The sequence below is a fragment of the Thunnus thynnus genome, chromosome 21 (genome assembly GCF_963924715.1).
Source record: "Thunnus thynnus chromosome 21, fThuThy2.1, whole genome shotgun sequence".
NCBI classification, from domain to species: Eukaryota; Metazoa; Chordata; class Actinopteri; order Scombriformes; family Scombridae; genus Thunnus; species Thunnus thynnus.
The window spans coordinates 7,226,652-7,253,082 of NC_089537.1; the positions used below are offsets into that span (position 1 = coordinate 7,226,652).

General features: G+C 42.1%; 1 protein-coding gene across 3 annotated transcripts in view; it reads right to left on the minus strand.

Moving 5' to 3' along the window:
• The window catches only part of LOC137173773 (rho GTPase-activating protein 21-like), an 86,693-nt gene that overhangs the window by 16,269 nt on the left and 43,993 nt on the right, over nt 1-26,431 (minus strand). For 2 of the 3 annotated variants that reach the window (XM_067578849.1, XM_067578847.1), the window contains 6 exons: nt 24,926-25,114; nt 20,453-20,474; nt 8,623-8,715; nt 7,617-7,695; nt 7,176-7,230; nt 726-2,736 (listed from right to left, as the gene is read on the minus strand). In XM_067578849.1, coding sequence (XP_067434950.1) covers nt 726-2,736; nt 7,176-7,230; nt 7,617-7,695; nt 8,623-8,715; nt 20,453-20,474; nt 24,926-25,114 — 2,449 coding nt within the window. Of the gene's footprint in view, nt 1-725; nt 2,737-3,495; nt 3,781-7,175; nt 7,231-7,616; nt 7,696-8,622; nt 8,716-20,452; nt 20,475-24,925; nt 25,115-26,431 lie in introns of those variants that run through there. The other variant, XM_067578850.1, reaches the window with a different exon arrangement.

Below are 26,431 nucleotides of genomic sequence, written 5' to 3' on the forward strand. Positions count from 1 at the left end.
CCCTACATACTGTATGTAATACTAGATGATGGATGATTGGATGTCTAACTGCCTCCAACATGCTATACATACAGTACACACAGACACACACACCCGCCTTTGCAATTTGAGTTACTCTCTCATATGCTAAAGCTATTAGAGCATGTAAAACCCCTCAATAGAATTTCATGATGGAAATAATATTTAACAATTGGAAATAACACCCACTGGTCATGTACATTCACTGTATATAGAACTGGATATCTTATGGGAAACTTCAATACTGGTGCCACTAGGATACTCTTTTCTTTTTAATGTATTAGTTTGAGGAATATAAATGTTTTCATTTAAAATTTCTCAATGCATCAGCAGTTATTGTTATCTAAGCACAAGAAGCTATAAACGGGGAATTTCCCTAAATAAAATACACAAAGTATTTCCTGATGTAGATAAGAAAATCAGATGAAGAATCTATGCAAGTATTTAATGCCAACCTTTGTTATCAGAGTTTATGGTACTGCTGTATTTGATACCAAGCCCCAACTGTATGTCAAAACATTCATATCCAGCCACAGTAAATTTGCATTAAGGTGCAAATGTTTATCTCAATGCCTAAAGAGACAACAATGCTTTCATGCATAAACATGCTTTATCCCCTCACACAACAACATTTTTCACAGGACCCTCCCCTGTTATTGCTATAGAAACAGGAAAAGGTTCAAAGGTCGTGCAGAGATTAGTCTTACCTATGAAGGGGATGGAATCCAGGGAGTCATCCAAGTTGTCGGAGCCAGATTTTTGCCGTGTGTCTCCCAGCCTCTTTAGATGCACGTCTCTACAGCTGTCATTCGATATCCAGCACATCGCTCCGTCTGCGGAGCCTGCCTTCACCAACGGTGGTGACATATGAGTCACTCCTCCTTGGTTGTCATTGACGGCTAGAACGTATGAAGGAGGGCGAACGTGAAGGGATGCAGAGTTTTTATCCCTTCTTAGGACCACTACTGTTGCATCAGGTCCTTCTACGCCATCTGCATGACCCCCATTAGTCCGTACTGGGGTGTTGGCGGAAATGGAGGTTTCTTTGACTTTTGGCTTTTGGGTCGTAGCTCCGTTAGTGGTGGAGGAACCAGAAGGAGAGGGAGCAACTCCGCTTTGTAGTTGTCTCTGCACGGGCAGTTTAGAGGAGGGGCCAGAGCAAGAAGAGGACCTGGCTGCCAACCCAGCCTCCGACCTGCTCTCCATTTTCAGACTGTCAGCTCTGCCCCTGAGCTGCAGATGCAGAGGAGAGGCGTAGCCCAGGTGGTTGCCGATGATGTTAGCTCTTTGGTCTTTAAGAGGGTCTGTGGTTTTAGTGGTGGATAAGGCAGGTGAGGGGTCTGAGATGGAGTTTTTGACGGGCAGACGTGAGGGTCTCACAATGACACCATCTGTCCTTAATGGTTGTGCAGAATCTGTCGTACCTTTAGTAAACACAGGAGCAGCTAAAGGTGAGTTAGACATTCCTCGCCCTTCTTCCCCCTGTCCAGTGAGACTCCTGTTCAGATGAGGTAAAGCTCTCAGGCCTGATCCCTGCCTGCTGGCTCTAGCTTCCTCTCCCCGGCACAGCATCAGGCTGTCTTCCAACCCTACCCTGTCTCCAGGGACGACACCACCCAGCTCTCCAGGATGGTGGCCCAGGTAGTCGCAAGACCGCGCCCGAGGTTTGGCGATCCCTGTAGGGGTGGAGAAAGGCAGAGCATCCTGGGAAGCACTCCGAGGCCAGTTCCTGGTTGGTATCGTCCTCTCCGCCCCACCTCCGAGCCTCTCCTGAGAGGCACTTCGTAATGGAGTTATCGCGGCAATATCCTGGCTAAGCGCATCCACCCCACGGTCATTGGAGGAGCTCCTCCGTCTGACCTGAGAGCCCAGCACTCCTCTCTGACTGGTACTAGGAGGAGGCGTTGTACGTTGCTGGGTGTAGGCAGAACTGGAACTGGCGGCGGCACGCAAGCTGTCCAAGCGCTCCTGGATGGTGCGGCAGCCGTAAGTGTGCAGCCTCTTGGCGTCTATGTAGTCCTTATAGGTGGTGTAGTTTCTCCAGTCAATGTTCTGGTGTGGAGAGGTGGAGGGAGCTGTTGGGGAGGGTGAGTAGTGGTTGGCGTTGGGGGAGACGGCAGTAGAGAATGTGTCCGGTGAGGCAGGGGTGAGAGGTGTCCGTACAGGTGGGGTTAAGGTGTCGGGATAGATTGGGCCGGGTCTAGAAGTTGAGGAAGGGGAGTACACAGGGGTCTCTGTGGTGCGGGAAGAGGGATACTGCAACTGTGCGCCCCCAGGTACTGAGGGAATAAGGGGTCTGGGTCTAGCTGATCCTGGGTCCGCTTGAGGACTGTGCCGGTTCTCCTCTGTCCTGTGGCTGGGGCCAGCCCGAGCCAAGCGGGACCCCCTGTCAACTGGATCAGGGGGCATGGCTACTGTCCTCACATTGTCATTACAGACGCACACCACTGTCTGAGACTTTGACGTCTGTTGGGGTGGAGGAGACGGTGGAACAGGGATTTCCACCCGGTAGCTCTTTTCTGTCACCCCCCCACGTCTTCCTGGTCCCTGAGCCGGCCCTCGGGGGGTCTCACTGACTGTGGCGGGCTCTGATGCCTGGGCCATGCCCGCGGCCTTGACTTCTATCCGAGGGTAGCATATGGGAGGGGGCTCTGGGATGTTCTGGGCATTTCCGCTGTATGCCTCATTTCCTTTGAGGTATGCATCCTGGGAATACGCCTGCAAGAGATTATAGGATATTATGTCACTTCATTTGCTCAGAGGTTGGCGCGCTAAAATAGATCACAATAAACCCCGCGAGAGCATCACACGCAACCAGGGACAAAGTACATTTCGAAAAAGACATGTATGGAACAGGCAGCGCTTCAGAGCTACTGTGAAATTTCATGTCAGACTTCAACAATAAAAACAACTGCTGCAAATGCAATCCTGAAAATAGCAAGGAAGAAGACGACTATTTAGATAACCATGTATCACTGTAAATGGATAAATACAGTATACATGTACTGCCTCCACCATTACAACTATCACTCTTATGATACTGAAAAACCTCAACTGCATTGTGGCAATATGGTTTTGAAAGTAGTGAAACAGTGCTAATCTCTGGTGTCCTTCATTGACAAGTCTTTGTGTGAGCTGATGAGATTATCAGCAAGACAAATACTGTCACTGCATTCCCTCAAAGAACTGTAAATGACAGATGAGCAGCTGGAATCAGCCTGCATATAACAATAAAACAACAGAATGCTAAAAGTAGACACAGTGTTCCAGTATGATTTCCCAAAACTAAACACAACTCTATTAACAATCTTTTCCAAGGAAACGGCAAACAAATATTACAATTACGACATGATTCAACAGGAGAGGGGAAAAAAGGGACAAGCAGGGAGGCAAATAAAGTAGAGAGAGAAGGTTGGAAAGTCCAGAATAAACCCGTGGAGCCAGGAGTGAGGATTAAACTGGCAGGGGTTTACCCACCTTTGGTACCGGAGAGTGTGCCCTGAGGCATGAAGACAGGGTGAACGGGGGACGCCTCTGTCTGCCGTTGGCAACTAACGCTACTTCTGTCAGCATGGCTCCAAAACTCCACTGTTACTGTCGCAACTATGATATTTTCCTTGATTAAAAACCTGGTAGAAAAACACTTATCTTAGCTAGTAATAACCCTACTCGCTCTCCAGTGAAGGATCCACACGGACGGCTTCACAGAAAACTCCTGGTTGCATATTGACCGCCCTGTGTTTCCTCATCCTTTCAGCACACAAGCTCTTGAGAAAATGAAAAGGAGAGAGTTGTGGTGTTGGACTTAAATCGATAGCGCTCTACCTAAGGTGTCAGGTTACAACTGCACTAGCAGCAGCAGCAGCAGCAGCAGCAGCAGCAGCAGCAGCAGCGGCAGGTCTGCTGATTGGCGCCTCCCTCTTGATTTGCATAAGGCATACAGCTAAATAGAAACTGTACTGGAAAGTACAGACCAACAACTTTTAAGTACCTTCTAAGCTTTTCCACCCCATGTGTACAGTCATCTTCCCATCCACCCACCAATAAGGAAAAAATAAAACATATGACTTGCATACGGCAAACCGCAAAGGAAGTAACTATGTTTGGGGATTTAAGGGATTTGCCAACTTCAAGATGTGCAAAAATAACTTTGATGCGTCACAATGATGCCGACAAGAAACAGAATGTAAAAGGAAAGAGATTAGTTAGTATAGTTTCCCTTCTTACCAGAGCAGTGATATCCCTGGAAAACTGCAGTCCACATGTTAAAGAAGGGCAAGCAGAGAGAGAAAAAACAGGGAATAAAGACAAGTAAAACAGGTGAGAATAAAGAAATGAGACGTACAACGCCACCGATGTAGGTGAGACAGGCAACTTCTCTCACTTTAGCACAGGCTAAAAATACATCCCGCTGTGGGAACGCTGAACAGAGGCATCACAGAAGTCGGAATAGAGGGAATAAAAGAAAGAACAGAGGAGAACTTCAGCAGCGTCCTTCTAAGAGCTGAACAGCTTCCTGTGTTGCTGCTCATCATGATTTCCTCCTCTTCCTCCTCATCTACATCTAGCTACGCCCCAGCTGCTGTCAGAACACATTGTCAAATGTATACTGCTGGCTTTCTCTCTCTCTCTCTCTCTCTCTACATAGTCAGCATTTCTCTCCTTCGCTCTGTCACTCTCACCTGTTGATTTTGGTACCTCCCCCTCTCTGGTTTCTCAAGCATTTCAATAACACTTGCACACTCCTCTCTGTCAGCGTTGCCCTCATCTGTGTCAAACGCTGCTCTATCTTATGTTCACTTTAGAGTGAGCATAACAGCACGCTCGCCTGATCTGCACAAGCTTCCTCCCTCGCTTGCTCCTGTAAATATACAGTGTACTGAGAGCAGTCAGCTGACTGCAGCTGCACTCCCTCTGGTCGTTTGTGGGTTCGATGTCTCCCGAAGCAAAAAAAACAACAACACACAAACATGAACACATGTACAGAAACTGAAACACTGTGTTTATGACGGTGTCACCGCATGCCTCCGTTCACTCTTATCAACCAATATTAATAAAAGTGTTTCATTTTGAACTCTGCAGTAATAATTTCATTTGTTTGAACATTCTCAAGGGAGAATGAGCAGTAAAACCAAAATATTCTCACTTTTCTTCATCTATGAAGCGGATAAAAAAAGATAATTGTGTATAAAAATGTTCAAACAGCAGGAATCTGGGTTTTTGACAGATATGGATTATGTGACACAACATTTGTCAGTGAAATCACATCTCTACTATCCTCAATTCTACTTTGATGCACATATTCAGACACGTATTGCATCACGGAATAGTTTGAACCCATGAATCTGTCTCGCAGCCAGTCAGATTCTTAACAACTGTAAAACAAAAAAACAATCTCCAGCTGGAAAATCTAACTGAAATCAACTTTGGGGAAGGAAGAGCTAATTGCTGCTTTTGAAAGCCGTCAGCCTTGTGAGCACTCAAGACTCATTCCAAAATGCCAAAAGCAAGTTTCTGTGGTTTTTCGTGAGCTGCAGCCCCAGCGAACTAGCTATGTGTGGAATTTAGCAACACAGTGGGATCTGACTCACTTCTCTGCTTCGGCAGAGAATTTCCAAACAGAGGTGAATAACGTGTGGCAACTGGTTTTGACGTGGTCTGGCGCTGTTTTATCGTCTGTGGAGCTCTGGACCCTGACTGATGGCGTGGGCCGGTTGTTTGCATCGCTGAGCTCATCGGTGTGACAGACAGAGGGGCTGTGGAGCTGTGGCATGAAGTCTGGGTCTGTGCCTCGGTTATTTTCACTGCCTGTAGAAGTTCACATTTTTGGCAGTGAGCCCCCCCCACACACTAGTTTAGATGATCAAGGCCAGTTTCAATAGTCAGGATTAGAAAAAAAAGGACTTGACAGCCTTTGTATCCATTAGTCATGTTGAGACTTTGTTTCAGATCTTAATGATTAAGGAGGTGTCTGCTGTTTTCTAAGCCCAATGAACTGTTTATGATTCACACAGACTAGTCCGTGAGCAGCTCATCTGCAAAGTGAAGCAACACTTTTTCTCCGTCTCTGTTAAGGAGGCAGACTAGGAAGTTGTCTGGCCTACTAGGGGAAAAAAATAGTTCCACACTTGGGCAAATATGTTTATTTGCTTTCTTTCCAAGAGCGTGTTCAGAAAATAAACCTCAATCAAGCTCATATCTAGGGGCTGCAACCGACGTTTATTTTCATTATCGATTCATCTGCCGACGATTTCCTCGATTAATTATTTGGTCTATGAAATTTCAGAAAATAGTGAAAAATAACTCGAAGGTGACGCCTTCAGAGGACTTGTTTTGACCAACAGTCTCAGTTCAGTTTCCTATCGTGTATTACAAAAGAAAAACACAATATTATTACATCTGAGGGGCTGAAACCAGCAAATATTTGTTATTTTTGCTTTAAAAAATGACTAAAACGATTACTCCATTATCAAAATAGTTGCATATTAACTTTCTGTCAATCGACTGATTGATTAATTGACTAGGCTCTACTCATGTCTGTGAAATAAGAGCAAAACTGGACTCATGATGTGTTGTGTTTAGCTTAGCTTAGCATAAAGACTGGAAACAGCTAGCCTGGCTCTGTCTGACATCACTAAAGCTGATAAACTAACATGCTGCACCTTGTTTGTTTAACCTGTCCATAAAGAGAAGTGTAAAAGTGTGAATTTGTGGGTTTTAGGTGGCGTCGCGTGCAGCCGGGTGCAGTGACTGAACACAGCATCCTCAAGTCTTCACAGTGAAGTTGCTAGATTTGTTTACACGGGAGAAAACTGAAACCTGTGCTCACCAAGCATATCTGACAACCTGCAGTACAGCCAGAAACACTGTGAGGATAAACTGATGTTCACAGAGAAAACTCCCCCTAAAAAACACAATTTATTAATTTTCCAATCGCCTACTCACATGTGGGTTAAATAAACAAGATACAGCCCTAGATAAGCCATTTTTGGCTACGTTGATAAAAGACATTATTAATTCCGATAAGACTTAAAAGGCTACTCCTCCACTATTAAAACCAAAAATGACTGCGTGGTTTGCTTTGAAGAATAATAATAAAAAAAAAAAAATGCATTTTTGAGAGCGCTTGCAATATTTACTGACAAATGAATGCTTACCAGCTGCAAAATGTCCTCATCCTTTGGCATCACACAGAGTTCCAGTGAGGCATCACTAATGGATAAAACGGTGGCAGAGAAGAAGAGAGAGAGAGAGAAAGAGAAACTGTTGGTAACACTGGACCTTTACTGTATAAAATATCATCAGAACACTAAATAGCTGCGGTGTAATGGAGCGTGAAATACTGTTACATGTGTGCTCGTCACTGATAAGGAAACTGAATGTGTTTGCTCCTAAAGAGTTTCACAATGGCTCACACTCCTCTAATGACTCTGTCTCCATTACGGTGTTATTAGGAGAGTCGGCAGGGAAGAGATTAGATGAAATCTCGGGGCATTCGGGTCTAAATCAGTTAGGACTTTTTGCACCCCACCCCTTTAGCATATTTTTCTAAAAATGAAGCATGAAATTAAAAACGTGGAAAGCTGGCGGGGTCTCACCTGTTTTGGATCAAGGCTATGACCTGCGAGTAGGTCTTTCCGATGATGCTCTCTCCGTTGACCTTCACTATCCGATCCCCTGCGCAGAATAAGAGAATAAAAAACACACACCTCTGTTGTTAACTTCTAACAGCGACATGACAAATCAACTCTGCACGACTGTGTTTCTGCACCCAGCTGTACCAAAAAGAAAGGGAATCTGGAGTCCAGTCAATAAGTTTATTGACCAAGAAAACCACTTTGGAGCTTCCAGCACAAACACATATCTGTGTTTAGATCAAAGTGGAATAAGTAATACCAATACTTGTTTATTTGAAAGGCCCCGTGTAGGCGTCTTCATTCAAGTTTTCCCGAATAACTTACAGGAAGAGAGGCGAGGTGAGTTTAGGAGAGAAACTAGATAATTGTGGGAAAACAGTGTACGGTCTTGTCCCAGGAGAGGAGCGAGAACAGATAAAAGGAGACAGCTTAGAGGGCTTGTCCAGGCCACTTAACATTTCCTGTAATACAGAGCGCTAACCTGGCAATAATGCTGACAGTACGTTGCATAAAAAGCTTCGGTTTTCACCTCAGTTTCAGGGAAATTCACAAGAGGCAGGTTGGTTTTTTCACCAGGTGGGAGTTTGTTCCAAGTATTTTTATCCTTGCTGCTTTAAAATTAGAAATGATTCACATACTAATAAGTAAAGAAACAAAGAGGGAGACTTGGAAAAACAGAATCACGGGCAGGTTGGAATAACAGTGTGCATATTACACTTTGTTCAACCTCCCACAAAGGAGCCATCTGTTATTTTGTAACTTGTATCTGTTTTGCCTGGCGTGTTACAAGGAAGTGGAATTACCTACAGACGTGAAGAAATCTTGGCATCGGATGTGGCTTTTTAAAGGTCAGATGTGAGACAGGCAGAGTTAATCATAAGATCTATCGGTTTATCAGAAGGGGTGCAGCGGTCTTATCTGTGTGTGTGTGTCACGTGTGTGTTTGTGTGTGTGTGTGTGTGTGTACCTGTACAGAGTCCAGCTCCGTGGGCGGGGCCTCCCTCCTTCACTTGCTTGACGAAAATGGTGTCCATTGGCTCCAGACGGTTCCTCTGTCTCCCTGGCAACGAGAGAGAGCGCGCATGCACACAGGCGATTGGTCACACGGTGAGGAAGAGCAAGAATGAGGCTGTATTGCACTAGAACGGCTGAGACAATATAAATGCTGCAATGTTGCAGTATATTTTAACTGTGATATGTATGAGACTGTACGGGGATGTTTCTCACTTTGATGTATATTGATTAAAGGATTTTCTTGGCTTTGAATAACAAAAAAACAGGCAACTTGAGGCTGAAATATGAAGTCTTATTTACATGCTGTATCTACAGAAAACAGTTGTATGTATAGTAAAGTAAAGCTGCAATCGATTAGTTGTTTGGTCTATAAAATGTCAGTAAATGGTGAAAAGTCGATCACTGTTTCCCAGAGCTCAAGGTGACCTCCTCAATTGTCTTGTTTTGTCCCGACCAACAGTCCACAACACAAAGATACTCAGTTTACTGTCATAAGGGACTAAAAAAAGCAGAAAATATTAACATGAGAAGCTGGAATCAGAAACATTAAAACACCGACTATGTGCAGGTTTCACTCTCGTTCTCTCTCAGCCTGACCACTCAAGGCAGATGGCCGCCCAACTAGAGTCCGGTTCTGCTTGAGCTTTCTTCCCGGGGACTTCCAGGGGAGTTTTTCCTGCTGATGTCGCCCAGTGCTGCTCATGAGGGAGTGTTGATTCCACTGACTCAAATATGAGGATTTTATCGTACATGATAGTAAATTATAGCTATTTAAAGAGATCACTTTGGGTTCTGGGAAGTTGTGAAAGGCCTTTTTCACTTCTTTTTGACATTTCATGGACTAAACAATTCACTGAGAAAATAATCTGCAGATTAATTGATCATGAAATGAATTGTTAATAATCGCTGCAGCTCTAATACATAGCTATGCCTCTCTGAACACATGTAGAAATACATTCACTTATATGGGCAAGAAGAATAAAGCACATGGGAAAAGTCATTATTTGTTCTTCCAGTACATGAAAAAATGCTGAAAAAATAGAAAAAAAAAATAGAAATCATTTACATGCAGCTAGAACTAGAGTTTGCATGTGCTCCCATTCACAATCATAACAAGTAGACTTACTACACAAAGGATTTCTACTTCTCACATTTAATTTACACTGTTTTTTTCAGTAGTTTGGTTATTAAAAGACAAAAACTGGTGTTTATGAAACAGGTGACACGAGAAAACGAATCCTTCCTCTTCCCAAAACACATCCATACATCCCCTGAACCATGGATCAGTCTTTTCCTCCCTCTCTCTCTCCTATCTCGTCCCCTGTCCCTCCTGTCTCATCCTTCAACTGACTCTACTCTGCTGTCAGATGTGTCCTGAGCTCCAGAGCAGCGAGGAGAGGTCACAGTGTGCTGACAGAGCGACACGCAGGTGAACCACGAGGGGCTTTGGTTTCATGTGGCGGAAAAAGAGACGGCACGCGCCATGTTGTGTGAAATACACGGGGTGAGCTGGAGAAAATCCGACAAACTGAGACTATATAAAGCTTCTTTAAAATGCATAAAATGTGTGTTTAAAAACAGTGATTATGTGTAGCGACTGAGTCTGACTGAGACAGTGAGAGAGAGCAAAATTGCAACATCAGAGCATCATTACTGCTGTTTTGTGTGGGGGGATGCAGACGCAGGGTCTTCCCATGAATCCCCAATCTTACGTTTACACAGCAGACACAAGCACTTATGACGCAGAGTTGCTGCTAGTTCTGGAGAATCCTGAACAGCTGGACTGCTGGAGCAGACGTGGCTTCATTGTGTTTAATCATCACTTTACTCAACGTTTACTAGGAATATTATAATCCTGAACTATTTTCTCTAAAAATCTGGACTATTTCCTGCCTGTCGCTGCTTTGAAGTAAAAAAAAAAAAACAAACTCTGTGCTTTTAAATTCAATTAAACTATCACTGATCATTCTTCCAAAAAATCTCATTTGAGCTCCTATTGACAGAAAACATCCCAGTGTTTCCAGTATGGGCTGTTGTACAGTAAGCATGTCACTTCAGATATCCTTTTCCTTCTCCAGCCTGTCTATTCAACACTCTGCTAGCTCCCTCCTGTGGCTGAAAATGTTATTGCAAAGGATTAACATTTGTAAAGGTACAATGTTTTAATTTACAGATTAACTGTATAATAGGATATAACAGCAACACAATCTCTAAAGGGTGTTTAAAAGATAAGTGACTGATAGATGTCCAACACTCTGGTTCTCTTATTCAAACCTTTCAGAAACACTGTAATTACCACCAAAAACTGTCTGAAAATCTATTCTGAAAACTGAGGTTTGATCCCTTTAACGGCAAATCTGTGCTTTTAAACCTGCTGATTCATTGTTAAACCCACTGTGGAGTCAGCTGAGATGTCAACAAGGACTTGTAGGCTTGTTTTTGATCCAGCAGAAGGCAGCAAAGCACATCAAATGTCTGTTATCTCTCTCACTGGGAAACAGTGTGAGATTTGTGAAGGGCAACACTGTATTTCCATTCATGCTCTCGCTGGTTATGATCTAACTGGGAAGCCCGGGTGGTCGATCACATGACAAAAAAAACATGACATATAAAAACTGGCTCTACTGCAACCCCTTTTCACATTTATTACATAACATGTTGAGAAACTGGACCGATGCATTCATGCGCGACAATGTTAACACAGTATACAGATGTCAACAAATGACCCCCCACATCTATGCCTTTCCTCAGTATGTGTGTGTGATTGTGTGTGTGTGTGTGTGTGTGTGTGTGTGTGGGTACTGGGCAGATTCCCAATCCAGAGCCAATCTCGCAGAGCTCCAACTCTACAGCACAAATTGGATACTGGAAGTTTCCGTGCCCTGCCTGCAGCTGGATGAGCAGGATTAAATGTGGAAATCTAAAGCTTTGGATATTTTTAATGCTCCCAACTGTCTTACCAAAGCATAAACGACTACGTGGATTAATGAAATACATCAGTCCGCTTCAAAATGACTTTCGGCCGTTTCCAAAACACAGAGTTAAGAGTTGAGTAACCGCAGCTTCTCTTGGGTGGTACTGAGGGCAACGTTTTACTAGTGGACGAAACACTCAATACTGCATGTTTATATGGTTTTACACTACGAGAACGCTTGTGCAACTAGTAAGCGAGAGCGTGTTTGAGGCAGAACTTGGCCTTAAAGTACATTGTGTTCAAACTACATGTGGCTCAATATTATGGTTAACAAAAACTATGTTGTGGTTGTTTCAGCCAGTTACATGAACTCATGTGGTGAATTTTATCCCCTTCAGCACCTAAAATAAACCAGAATAATTTATTCTGGCCCTAATCTAACGTTTTAATGATTGTAATGATTATTTTCAGAACCAATTTATCTGCCGATTATTTTGTCGTTGACTTTTTTGTTTTATAAATGTCAGAAAATATATCATAATATACCACAGCCAAAAGCTAATGTTCCTAAATGTCTTGTTTCCTGCAACCATTAGTCCAAAACTCCTTGATTCTCAGATTATATATTGCAAAGAAAACAACATCTGAGTGAATGTTTTGAACGTTTTTGCATGAAAGACTGAAAGAACATCAAAATAGTTGCAGTTGAGGTTTTTCTGCTTATCAACAACATGATTCATTGACTATTCATTGCAGCTTTAACTACAACCCACATAACTCCTCATATTTAATCAAAAATCTAAATATTGATCATGGAGCTGCAACCATTAATCACCAACTATTTGGACTGATGAATCATCATTTTAGTCATTTTTTAAGCTAAAATGATTTAAGCTTTTCTGTCATATTAAACTGAATATCTTTAGATGTTGGATTGTTGGCATTTTTCACTATTTTCTGACAATTTATAGACAGATAATGGAAATAATAGTTAGCTGCAGCCCTAATTGATAACTGTGCAATTCCAAAAACTTTGTCTATCTTCAGAGTTTGAAATTTGAGTCTAAAAATATAAAGTTTGTTGGCTTCTCCCACATTTTTTGAATTTTCAGGCACAGAAAAGCAGAAAAATGTCTCAACTCATGTCTAGTTATACAAGACATTTCTACTCCTTACTGCAGATTTTATACAACCCTATCTGATCCGATCTAGCGGTGTACAGCGAATGACCATCTACCTCCGTGGCTGGGTGTCAGCGCTGCTCTCTGGCCTGGACGAGCTCTGGTTTGGCTGTGGTCCCTGACTGCACAGCTGGGCCTGGTTGTGTGGGCCAGATCCCCGCTCTCCCGTTGTTTTGGGTTAGATAATGTTATTCTACAGAGGGCTGGGCCCGCTGCCCACTGACTGCATTAACCCTGGCGTAATACCTCTCCGTCCAAACTCGCTGTTCTTTACCGTTTGTATCACTCTCACATTTACAAGTACCGCGCCCACACGGACAAGTACGAGTATACAAAAACACACAAAAACCTATGCAGATGTGTCGCTTGTTCTTGGTTCTCACACAGAGGAAGAGGTGTTTTTCTCCAACTTTCCCAACACTTCAAACACCATGTGTGTGTGTGTGTGTTTAGATGGTTATCTATGTCAGGTCTGCTCCAGAGGAGAAATATGAAAATGGGAGGCACATGATCCTGGCACAAGAAGGTCCCCCCAGAGTGTGGGAGGGTCAGAACACAAGTCCATTTCGCCTAAATCCCTAAACTCCAAACTTCCTTCAAGAGCACAGCATGTTATATTGTCAAACTTCTGCTCAAAGAAAAAGAATTGCTTGAACACGGCAGATGAAAATAAATACTGTAACTCTGTCTGTTTCTCCCCGTCCTATGAAGAACCACCGACTGCGTACAGGTTCACACACAAACTACTTCCAAGCACAACTTTACTTTGAAAACTTAAAACTCTGCTGAAACACCTGCGTACCTCCGTCCTGACCGCCGCCAGACACTTTTACAAACCCACATCCTTACAAACTGTGTCAGATGGCGAAACCATTTGTACGAAGGTGCCGGTTTCAGACGGACGGGTCTCGTTTCAGTAATCGCTGCGCTTTGCAAACAGCCGCGGCTTTATGTCAGAAGCCTGAGCACACACCGGAGAGAGGGTATGTCAATACACCTTAAAGCTCCTGTCATCTCCAACAGTGTCAAGTTAGAAGTTAGTCCTTGCATGTAAGTAAATATTTCATGCAACGCTTTACTAAACAGTTATTACAAAGTGTTTCACAGAATGAAGAAGCCTATCTGATACTGGACTTTTGAGGCCAAAGTGATAACAATGAAACCTTTTACTACAAACCTGCTTTGATTGCATATGTTTCCCCATTTATTATACGACAAGGGCTGCAACTAATGGTTAGTTTCATTATTCGTTTGGCATATAAAATGTATGAAAATAGTGTGAAATGCACATCACACTGTCCTAAAGCTCAAGCTCACGTCTTCAAATTGGTTGTTTTGTCTGACCAACAGTTTAAAACCCCCAAAATATTCTGTTTACTATCACATACGACAAAGAAAAGCAGCAAGTTAAGATGTAACATCATTATAAACTACCCTAACCCTAACCCTGAGCTATAATAAACTATTCTAAATCGAGCATGAACTTCCGAAACAAAAAAAATCTGAACTCTTAGCTTTTTTTTTTACTGCATTTTCGACTGTATCTCCAGTCTGTCTCAGCGGATGTTGAGTTAACTCAGTTGTCCTCATGTGACCCATGAATGAAACTTCCATTCATAACTGATGCCAAAGACTGTTTCTGAACAAAGACAAGCATCCAATACAATCTCCACCCACACCACCACCTGTGATTGAAATTCCACACTTGGGTCACGTGACGACAACCGAGCAAACTTTTTCTCCCCGAGGAGGAGATGTGGTTAAAAGCTTCGGACCTGAAGGTAAAAAAATCTATTGTTTTTCATTCCTGTACTACAGTGTCTTGTTCTTTACAGGCTACCATGTTCACAGATAGTGATATAAATGTAGTAAGACAGATCAGGCTCTACAGAGGAAATAATAGAGACAGATAAAACATAAAAACACGGACAGAAGGTGTACAAACTGCAAAAAAATGTCATGTGCGACCAAATATGTGCTTGTAACACCCAGCGGGGTTAAATCTCGGAAGGCCTGGGATCATTTCAAAGTCACTTCCAACACATGCCTGTCACCGCTGCTACATCTGTCCACTCATCTGACCGCTCGTCACTGCAACACACAAACACAAAAAGACACACACACACACACATCTGGTGTTTTTTCCACCACAGAACAGGAAGGTGGTGTAGTACTTTCCATCACTTTTTTTTTTTTTTTCTCTAGGAATTTCAAATACCAAAATCCACCCAGGGGAAAGAGGATATGTACTGACATTACTCTGACCACACAGCAAAAAAAAAAAAAAAAAATCTTATGTTTTGTTTTCTTTCTGTAAAACAAGCCAAACATTCTCCCAGGGGGGGGTTTAAAGGGAAATTTTGGGATTGTTCAACCTGGACCCTATGTTCCCATCGTTTGTGAAATTGGTCCTGAGTGAGAACGCTTCAGCCAGCGGCCGCAAAAACAGCCTTCAGGGTAATTGCAATCCCGTCAGTGCACGTCCGCTAAAAGTGCTCGTTGTTGCCATTGACGACCTCGCATCGTTATCAAAAGTTTCTGATTGAAATCTTGTGAGAGTGGAGTTGCTGCTGTAGGACGACGGTGGAAACATGAGTGAGTGTTAGAGAGAGGAGTGCAGGGAAGATTTTGTTATGTATCTCAGTGTTATCTGAAATGTTATTTAGCCGTCTTCCTGCAACAAACCAACTCTCACAAGATTTCAGAGTGATACTTCTCCTCCAGCGAGTCTCGATTAGACACGATAACAAACAGACCGGATCGACTGAAAGGTAAAGAAAAAAAAAAGGTTTTTCTCTCTGTAGAGATCCTTTCCATAATGTTGTCAGACACTTATAAATCTGGACATCTGGAAACAGATGGGCTGACTTTATCCTAAAACACTGTCTCTTGCTTCTATAAATTTGTTTAAAGCCAAATGTAATTGGATATTTGCTTAAAGGGGACGTATTATGCACATTTCCAGGTCTATATTTTTTTATTCTGAGGCTCTACTGGAATATGTTTGCATGATTTACAGTTCAGAAAACAACATATTTATCTTATACTGGCTCCTGTCTGTTTAAGGCCCCCCCACTCTGTTCTGATTATCCTGTTCTGGAGGCTACATCAATAAACAGAAGTGGTAAGATTTCACTTCTTTTTCTTGTTCTTTACTCAAAATGAAAACTTCTCAAATATATCCGCACATGTTCGAACCCGGATCCGATCCAAAGTGTGAGTGGACAACGTGAAAACCTGTAGAACAACCTTATCAACAAAGGTAATCAATAAACAGCCATTTTTGGAACTTTAACAGTTGTTTAACATGGACATCCGGTATTATAACAGCATAAAAATAACAGAAAATTGTAAAAAGCATGATATGTCCCCTTTAAAAACAGGTGTTAAGACTTGATACTTAATGATAATGATAACCTAGATGGGTGGATGTATGTCATAGCAAATAAACAAGTTGTCAGATTTACGATTACACAGAAGATAACTATTCTGTATACAAGACACCAGAATGAGACAAAAGGAAAATATTTAAACAACTAGATCTGGTGAGTTTAGTTTAAGGCCTGATAGAAACAAACATAATGGAATAGTAGACATCACACAAAAGCAATCTTAGACAGAACAGGGAGACGAGTTCTATAACAAGCCTTTATTTGGTCGGGCATATTGGTAAAAACAGCGATGGTTTCGATCTCACAAGGTCTTCATCGGGTCAGAGACAGTTTGTGCCGGAAGAAGGTTTTCTTTTCTGTAACTAGTTTTTTCATCTTCAAGGTTTTTTGGACTCGCTGTCTCTCAGAGAATTAGGTGAGAACATTGAAACCACTCTCATATTTGTAAATATGAAGCTACAACTAGTAGCCAGTTAGCTTAGCTTAGCATGCAGACTAGAAACAAGGGGAAACAGCTGGCCTGGCTCTGTCTAAAAGTAACATAATCCTCCTAACAGCATCTCTGAAGGTAATTAATAAACATGTTATACCTCATTTGTTTAATCTGAACAAAAACCAAAGTGCGACAGCAAAATGTGGATTCAGGCACTGGAGGGTTATGTTAGGGGACTGTTCTTGGCTGGACACAGTAACTTCCTGGAGTTTCCTCACTTACCTTTAGACAGAGCCAAGCTAGTACTAGTTCTTCATGTTTCCAGCCTTTATACAAAGCTAAGCTGCTGCTAGCTGTGTCCTTAATGAACTGATATGAGAGTGATATCGATCTTCTTATCTAGCTCTTTCTCTTTTCTCAAAATGTCCAACTGTTGCTTTGAGAAGTCAGAAAGTTGTAGTGGGGAAAGAGAAAGAGGTGGACAGGGAGAGGAAGAATGTGAATACAAGAAAAGAAAGACAAGAGGGGGAAAAAAGAGAAAACAAACACTAATATTTAGTGCACAGCTTTGTTAAAGAAGGTGGGGTATTAAAAAGGCAGCTGGAGCATAAAGGGGAATTCTGTTTGCTAGAGCTTCCTTCCCTCTGCAGAATTCATGGGAACAAACCAAAATCTGAACAAAAAAAAAAAGAAAAGAAGAGTTGGAGAAATAAAGCTGGTATCTGCAGAGAAAAGTGTTTCACGTTGAATGAAAAATAAATATTTGAACAGATGGAAACATTTTTATGTTGCTTCTCTTGCTGCTCTGAGGTATCACAGCTTCATAAGCGTAGCGCAAAACGCTTCGCTCGGGTTTTACCCTTCGACAATTTGCTAAAATACACGACTGAAGAGAGAGACGGGACATACAGGAAAAAAAAAATGGAGACAGAAGAGGGAGGGAGGAAGAAGAGGAAGTGAGATAGAGAGGAAGATTTGGGATAAAAGCTGCTTGGTATGTACACAACCGCTGTGAAAGGAAATAAACAGATCCATACTTGAGACGCACGCTGAGTAAGCAACATCATCATGTTTCCACGATGCACCTACATACTGTGCGTTTGTTTATCTGTGTATCTACGTCAGTGCGTGCGGGACCGTCTGTGTATTTTCTGGAGGTTTGAAGTGTTTCCAGCGGCAACACCCAGCTAGTCAACATGCGGTCGACATGCCCCCCCCGCCCCATCCCCCACCCCCTCCTCTCTCCCTCTCTCTTTCTCCAAACACCAACAGCCTCATCACACACTGGCCTGGAGTCAAGCAAATAAACTGCAGTGCAGCGCGCTGGGGAGGCTGCAGTGAACATCACAGACCTGACTGGGGCAGAGAAAACCGGAGAAAACTGCAGAATGCGACTTTTTTTTTTTTTTCCCTTTCCACATTAAAATAACTCGACACATGGGATGTATTATCTGTCTGTGTCGGTGCGAGAACGACGATGTTACGGATGTTTTTTGGGGCGTGTGCCCCTTCGCTACAGTGTGCTGGAGAGCTGCAGTGAGCTTGGTCGTCACATAGCAACGTTAACAATTTGTAGACATCAGTGAGGAATGTTGAATGTTAAAACACAGCTCCGATCTCTTTAACGCCTGGTTGTTAGTTCCCCTCAGTGTCTGGCTACGTGTTATGTCATGACAGCATCTTCTCTCTCCTACAATTTTATTTGTTAATTTGTCTTTCATTATTATATTAATATTGCAAGAACGCTAGAAATATAAATACCATCATATCTAACTGAAATGTAGATCTACCTTGTGCATTCTTGCAATTAATTACGTATCAATAAAAGATAATGAAAGCCAGAAACAAACAAAAAAAAAAGCAAATATGGATGCCTTCAAAAGGAGAAAAACTAATAATTTGGTACTTTCTTCCAGTAAAAAGGCTGCTTTTCATCAGCTGCATGTCTGGTCATGAAAGGAGGATGTTAACACAGAGAGACCAGGGAGGATGATTACTAAATGCACATGTGCTTCTGCTTATGCTTGAGTGAAAAATCCTACAGTAGTTCCAAGAAAATGTTAAATATCCAGCAGATACAAAAAAATTTCTGACTATTTAGCTCACCTCTAATAACTAGAGTCACTAAATACTTGTTTTTATACCTCATGCATGGTTCCCAACTGCAAAATACACTTCAATATTTGCAATAGTGCTTATTAATATCATAAATGTTTTGTGGCCCTTGTTCTGACGTGGCCTTACAAGGAAATTCTTGTCGTTCCTGATATCCGTTTCTGACTGATGCCCTGCTACCTGTCAGCGTCGTCGCCGCTGCTGCGTTTCCGAGCATGCTGGGAAGCAAAGAAGGATTTATGATCAGCTGGAGGCGAGCCAAGTGACTTCCTGTGGCAGAGGAGGTGGGTGTGGGGGCTCTCCAGACACCTTCTATTGAGTTTGGAGATGAATGCTCGTCATGCACTCACCGCATACTATTTTATGACATCAGCACGCACCGGTTTTACGTGACTCCTTTCAGGAAGGGTCGCGTTAAGGAATTAAAAAAAAAAAAAATAATGCCATGCAAGAATGTGTAGCCACGCAAATCTCCCTGAAGGGGTTTTCTCTTGCCACAGCGGGACCCTATGTGTGTTGTTTTATGTTTTTGAGGCCTGTGTTGAATGAGGCGGGAGGACATGGAGGGGTTAAAAATGGTTAAGGGTGTGGGGGGTAGGGGGGGTAGCGTGAGGAATGTGACACCAAGGGCCAAGAGGGATGATGAGGGACACTTACAGGAATCTCTCAATTTCCCGTTGAGAGCTGTTTAAGAGTCAGATTTATCACAAAAGGGGGAGTGGGATTTATCATCCCCCACCCCCCCCACACACCCACACCCCCCTTAAACCCAGGATGCTTCCCTTTCACTGCCCACTCATGCCATAACAATTCCCTGAATCACACCTAGTAGAGCTTTGGATGCATTTCAAGCCAAACTAACAGCTGATGATGATAATCCCCCCCCCCGTTTATTTCAAACAAAAAACTGCTGTTTCTGCCAGAAATGTATCAAGCGGTTTTTGCTTTTTCAGAGAAAGATCTATGAGACACTTTGCTTAAACGAGCAAATAAAAATGCCTGCATAAACTGGCGCCACATCACTTGAATACACAAAAAGTGTATCTGTTTAAATAAAACAGATTTTCCAGGACTGTGCTGTTGCTGTTTCAGTTGAGATACAAGGAAGGTGTTGTTGTGTTATGATTGCGAGAGTCTCAGTGCCACACGGACATGTGATGATGGGCTGTTCGAGAAGGCTGCTGATGAAGCGCAGCAGAGCGATCCTCCTGCATTCACGCTGGGCTGCAGACGTGAGCGGAATACTGAGGGACTGGAACGACGAGCCGGATGCTCTGAGGAATGCTGAGGCTCTGCCAAGCTAACAGCACAGCGCTGACTGCCACTCCGAAGAGCAGCAAAAGACTACGGCTTAAAAACGCAACAGACACTGCCCGTCTGCCTGCCTGACAGCCTGCAGAAAAAGACAACTTCACCTGCAACATATTGTTTGTACTGGCTGTTGCACCGATCCTGGGGTGAATCAGTGCATTTAAAAAAAACACTATCAATGGGATTGGATCAAGCTGAGCAAATTAAGCTAATGAGACACAGATCCAGACACAAAGAATCATCAAAATGCATCTATTTCATTCTATAAGGAGTCAGAATACATTAGAGTAATGGACTGTCAATCCTAATTTGATCTCTGGTTTTCTGTGCCGCAGTCTTTTTACTATGCTCATCACAACACCTGAGGTCTCAGCTCACAGTGCACAACACATGCAGCAGTTAAAAAAAAACAAAACAGTATATCTTTCCACGCTTACCTCGGCTGCCGTTCTCTTCATCCTAGAGGAAAAAAAAGAGAGACGGTAAATGTCAGATGTTTTGTTTCTTTAGATCGTCTCTTTACTGGTTTTGCATGATGATATTCACAGGTAGATGCAAAACAGTTCATTTGAATGTACCGTGTCAATATATGTTGAAAGACTAGTGTTACATCATACTTTAAAAACACATCATTTTCATTGTCTAATCCCTAAAACCGTCCCGCCATCTACCCATCCCAATCTCCAAAACCCTCCAAATGTAAGGATTTGCTGCTTTTTCCCTTTTTTTAAAATAATCATTATAAATGGAATATTTGGGGGGGTTTTTTGGACCTGCACTGGCAAGCTTTATTGCCGCTTCAAGGATTGTTCTCTGCCATTAGAAGAGCCAGACAAAAACCAGATTTAGCTGAATAGTTCAAATTGATGACAGACGGTTGCTTCTTGTGAATCTCTAATAGCGAGGACTAATAATTACTAAGAGACGTTTTATGAAGTTTGATCTAATTGATGTTTATAAAGGAAGGAACCTAACAGGAAGCAAATATTTCTACAATTTATTAAATTGAAGGAAAATGTGCTACGCTATTTAATGAATATTAGGATTGTGGACTGCTTTTGGCAAGTTTAAGATCACCTTGGGCTTTGAGAACTTGTGCTTGGAATTTTTAAAGCGTTTTCTTTGCCATATTATTCTTTATTGTTTCCAAGAAAACCAAACAAAACCATGAAGCAGAAAAGGCACAATCGAGTCACAACAAATAAGAAAAGACCAAATAAAGACACTCGACCCTACAACTTATTCCAACATTTCATAGACTAATCAATTAATCGAGTCATCAAAACAAAAACAAACTGTTAGGTGCAGTCCTAAAATCATCTCTGAGCATTGAAGGAGGGACGAGATGATCCATAGAGACAAACAGAGGCCTCATTATCATTAAACACATCTACATAATTGGAGCGGTTGTGTGGCAGAGGACAGATGGGGACAAGAGCGGTCCAGAGCCATCCATATGCCAGTTTGGACATAAAAAAAAAGCCACTTCATAGCTCATGTTTGTGTTTTTTTCCCCCCCTGTTTCCTCAACACATAAAACCTTCATTTCCATCAGAGCCCCCCCCCCGTTTAAAATCCATACTCCCGCTTTAATCCACCTCCCCCTCAGTGACACATACTGTATCCTTTAAGACTCCCCTGCTCTCCCACGGCTTTCCTTAAGACAGCCTGACCCTCTTCAAGCTAACCCCAATATCCTCAAACTGTGATTAGTCAAGAGCTCCCATCCAAGACCTTAAAAGTAATTACAATTGAATGTGATGAATGTACAAGGATGAGGATTTTTTTTTTTTTCCCTCTCCCCTTGCTTGCTGCGGTTATGTAATGGGAGAACTGGTTAGGATCTACAGTGACTGTGACCTGACTGATTTAAATCCAAGGTTTTGAAATATTTCCCAGAATCATGTCTTATGATAAGAAGGCTGCAGAAAGACTGAAGACAGCTACAAGCCAGACACATCTTGCTGAGCAACAGCTTGTTTTAGTTGTGTAATTCTGTATACCGATGCCAGCTGCTAATGGCTAATGGATGCTAAACGGACCTACCAGTTTATTAAAATGGATTTACTGCTTTAATTTTGTTTGGTATGCATCTTAAACCGCTGAGTTAGGGGTTTTTAAGATAACAAACTTGTCTACAAAACCTTCAAATCAAATTATTAAGTTACAGAGAGATCACAGAAGCACATAGTGGCCCCGGATTGTACTTAAAAAGTGTCCAAAACAACATTGTGATAACCAAGAAGGCCTCTGGGAGAAACTGTCTCTCTCTTTGATTACACAAATGTCTGAAAATTCAAACTGCTGTGCCATAGTTTCTCTTTCAACACGCGGAACCGAAGCCAAAGGCTATAAACACAACATACTATGCTAACGTTGTAGGAAATCCTTCTGTGCAAACTGAAGAGGTTGTCAAAATACACTTCAGAGAAAAGTAAACTGAACTTATCATGAATTATCACCTACAAAAACTAATACGGGGGAGGTCATGATAAGCTTTCAGATAGCCGACTCCGAACGCCAGCACATTTTCCCGTTAAAAGTGTGATGTGGTATTTACCTAAAGCCCTTTAGTGTGTGCTACTCTGTGCCCATTAGGAGGCGGAAGTGCTGTAACGTCAGGATTAATACCAAAGGGCAGATTGGTGCTGATGTTATCCAGAGGATGGCTGGCAGACTTCCCAGGTTGGGATCATCACCCCGTTGTTGTAATAAAATTACTGTTACACTGCTACAGAGCGCTACGCTTTAATGTCAGTGATGGTCAGAAGTGTCAATAATGACTCATAAGTACAGATATTTGAAAATTGATTCCTATTTTCTAACAAAATGACTATAAAAATCTCAACTTCAAAGAGATTTGAACAGATCAAATATTGATTTTATTTCCAAGTGCTTACATAATGTTTACAACAGTTACCAGTGAGATAAAACTAACCTTCCTCCCAGTTCCATGCAGGTTTTAGTGAGTAAACACACTGAGTAGAACTATTTTGATTATAGATCTTTGATGCTGTTTTTTAAGCAGAAATGGAACATTATGCTGGTTCCAACTTACAATTTACAAATTCATTTAGCAGCTTTTATCCAATGTGACGTATATCTGAGAGCAACACAAGCAGGGATCCAGTCAGGACAGAACGACGTCATAAAGCTGAGCTCAAGTCAGACAGGAAGTAGGTGCCAGCAGGCAGTGCACAGAGGCATAGAGTGCATGGTGCATATTTTTCAGTCAGCTCAGGAGTTTGGTAACTTGTTCCACCGCCGGGGAACTAGAGAAGAGAAGAGTCTGGCTCTGTTGTGGTGGCAGAACCAGACGCCTTTCGTTGGCAGAGCGTAGACCTGAATGAGGGAGTTCAGGTAGGCGGGAGCTGTTTTTGTTGCTGTTTTATAAGCAGGCGTCAAGGTTTTGAATTTGATGCGGGCAGTGACTGGGAGCCAGCGGAGGGATATAAACAGTCGGGTGACGTGTGCTGTTTTGGGCTGGTTGAAGATCAGACGTGCCGCTGTGTTCTGGATCATCTGAACGTACATGTGGGGAGGTCTGCCAGTAAGGAGTTGCAGTAGTCAATGTGTGATAACTTCTCAAGTCTGAATATTAACAATTTTTCTATGATAGTAAACTGAATATTTGGGGGTTTTAGACAGTTAATCAGACCCAAGAAGACATTTTAAGATGTTACAGTGGACTCTGGGAACTTCTGATCTGCTGACATTTTACAAATTTCACAATTAATCGAGAAAATAATCTGTAGATTAAGCCAAAAATGAAAACAATGGTTAGTTCCAGCCCTGATGAACAGTACTGTCCAGTTTATTGCACAAAGGATACTGAGGAGCTGCTCACAGCTGGAGAAAATTAAAACAGATTGTTGATCGTGACAAAATAACTCTCAAGAAGATATTTTGGAAAAAAAAAGCTTTTTCTTTGTAAAGTTTAATTAGCAGTGGCTTTCCAAAGCTGCAGTTTGATCAACATCCATCAGCACACATATTGTGTTGCATGATTTCCAGTTAGTACAAAACAAAGTACATTGATTCCTTGTATACTGTCAGCTAAAACAGTATAGTATGAAAACTTATTGTATGTGATTAGTAAACAGTATGGAACTGTGGCACAACTCTAATGTCCCGACTGCACTGAATGCACCGGTGTTTGTCTAGGGCCGTGTTCAAACAGCAGCTGAGAATCATAATTTTGATGATGTTTTTCCCTCGTGTCACACAAATCTGATGTTTTCTAATCATTGTGGACACTAAAAAGCTAAATAGAGTCACATTTTATGATTACAATCTGGAACGCTGACCAGTAGTTATAATTTCTGGGCTCTTGACAGCGAGGCCAGAGTTAGCGTGGAGGACAAGAATCAACAAAAGGAGAGAAAGCAAAACAGTCAAAGTGGTGTTTGGAGAAAGGCCTCGATTCAGTCCGAATTCAAGAGCACACGCAGTAATAAAAAAAAAAAAATCTAAAAAATACTTCACGGCTCTCTTTGTAAAGTTCTGCTATCAATGTGATACAGAGGCATAAGGCCAGCTATGTGATAATGCATTTCAGTCCCCAAAAATTGTCAAAAACATGTTTCATTTCCTAAAATAAATGTAAAAACCTGCCAGTGCTCTGAGATTATTTCATCTGTTTCTAATATAATGTCCCAGTTGACACAGATTTTTATGACAGTGTCTTAAATTAAAGTAGATCCTCCTACTTGCCTCCGGCTTATATCACTTGATTCAACAAAAGTTTATTTACTTTGGAAACACGAGTATATTTCCTTACCCCGAGTGTCAGGATCTTTTTTTTTTGCTTATTTAAAAAAATTATTCAGCTCTAAATTTGATTAGACGTGTTTTTGTTTATTTAGGTTCTAGCGTAGTTGGGGAAATGATCGAATGAATCGGCGTTCTACCTTCAGAGAGTTGTGGACGGCAGACTCGGGCGGGTAGACGATGAAGTGTCGTAGCGTGAAGCCGAAGCCCTGAGAGGTCCGGCGCAGGTGGAGCGTTTTGGGCCCCGGCCAGGAGAAAGGCTCCTCCTCTGCCCCCGGAGAAGCCGTAGCCGACGCCTCGCTCTGATCGCGCCCATCCTTCTGCTTGGCCTGATAGGGAGACAAATAAACAAAAACGTCAGTAGTGATTTTTTGAAATATACACAGTAAGTAGAGCATATACAGTTTGTTGACACGGAAAGAAACAGGAAAGGATGGTTACATTATTAAAGGGGATATACGTGCACATTTCCAGGTCAATATTTATATTCTGGGGCTCTACAGGAATATCTTTACATGATTTACAGTTCAAAAAACTCTTCCACCAGCTTCAGAGGCTACAAAAACAAACAGCAGTAGTCGGATTTTAATTCTTTTCTAGGAATATAAACTTCTCAAATACATCCGTACATGTTCAAGTCGAAATCCGAGAGTGGGCGACGCGAACAACCTGCAGAACAACCTTAGCATCAACTTTAGCAGTGACGGCTACAGAACGGACGGCTGTTTGAGGGCCTGTGCGAACAATCTGATGTCATCACAAGGAGGAAGTGAAGGCAGCGTTCAGAGCAGGTTGAAGCCCTGACTTTTGACTTGAAGGCACCATTTTTTTTTTACATATGTTTACATCATGTTTTGTCCTGTTTAAGAAAGCTTGCACCATATGTACTTGGTTAACCAGATTACTCAATCTCATACAAAACAACAGCACCAGATTAATAGTTCCCACACTCTTTTTTTGGGTTGTGACATCTTAAAATAATGTCTACTTGTGACCCCTCGTTACAGATCATGACTTTAGTGTGCGCATGAGACGTGAGCAGTTTCATTTGAAACGAAAAAAGGCCTAACAAAGTGATATTAACAAGAAAACAAAAGCAAAAGCTTGACAAATGTTAGAAAAATACACATAATATTGTGCAACGGGAATATTTTTTTCCCTCCTTTTCCCTTAAATCATCATCATCATCATTCCCCTCAGGTTTATCTTTTGGGGGGTCTCAACACCCAGGTTGGGGACCCTTTGCTTTAAATGATGCACAATGAAGAAATCTAAAAAGCATTCAGTCACTCGGTTCGCCTCACCCCTGGTAATTACGTAAAGCAAAAGGGTTTTTTTTTTTCTAAAACAAAGAAAAGTGTGTTTTCACAGATGAAACAGCCCGTGGCTAAGCATAGATATTATAAATCAACCTGATTTAAAAACACAAGAAATCCCCTGTTGGTGATTCTTCACAGTTACCAGAGTTGGACTGCTTGTTTCTGCTGAATAACAAGGTGTCGTTTTTTTGTGGTGAAGGTCTGTGTTTTCAGGAACAAGAGGACAAAGTAAACAAGAAGGCTCACTGTTAAAAGATAGGTTTGTAGGGGTTGTGCGCTGTTGAGTAATACTACATAAATAATTCAACGTTTCGGTTCTTGACTACG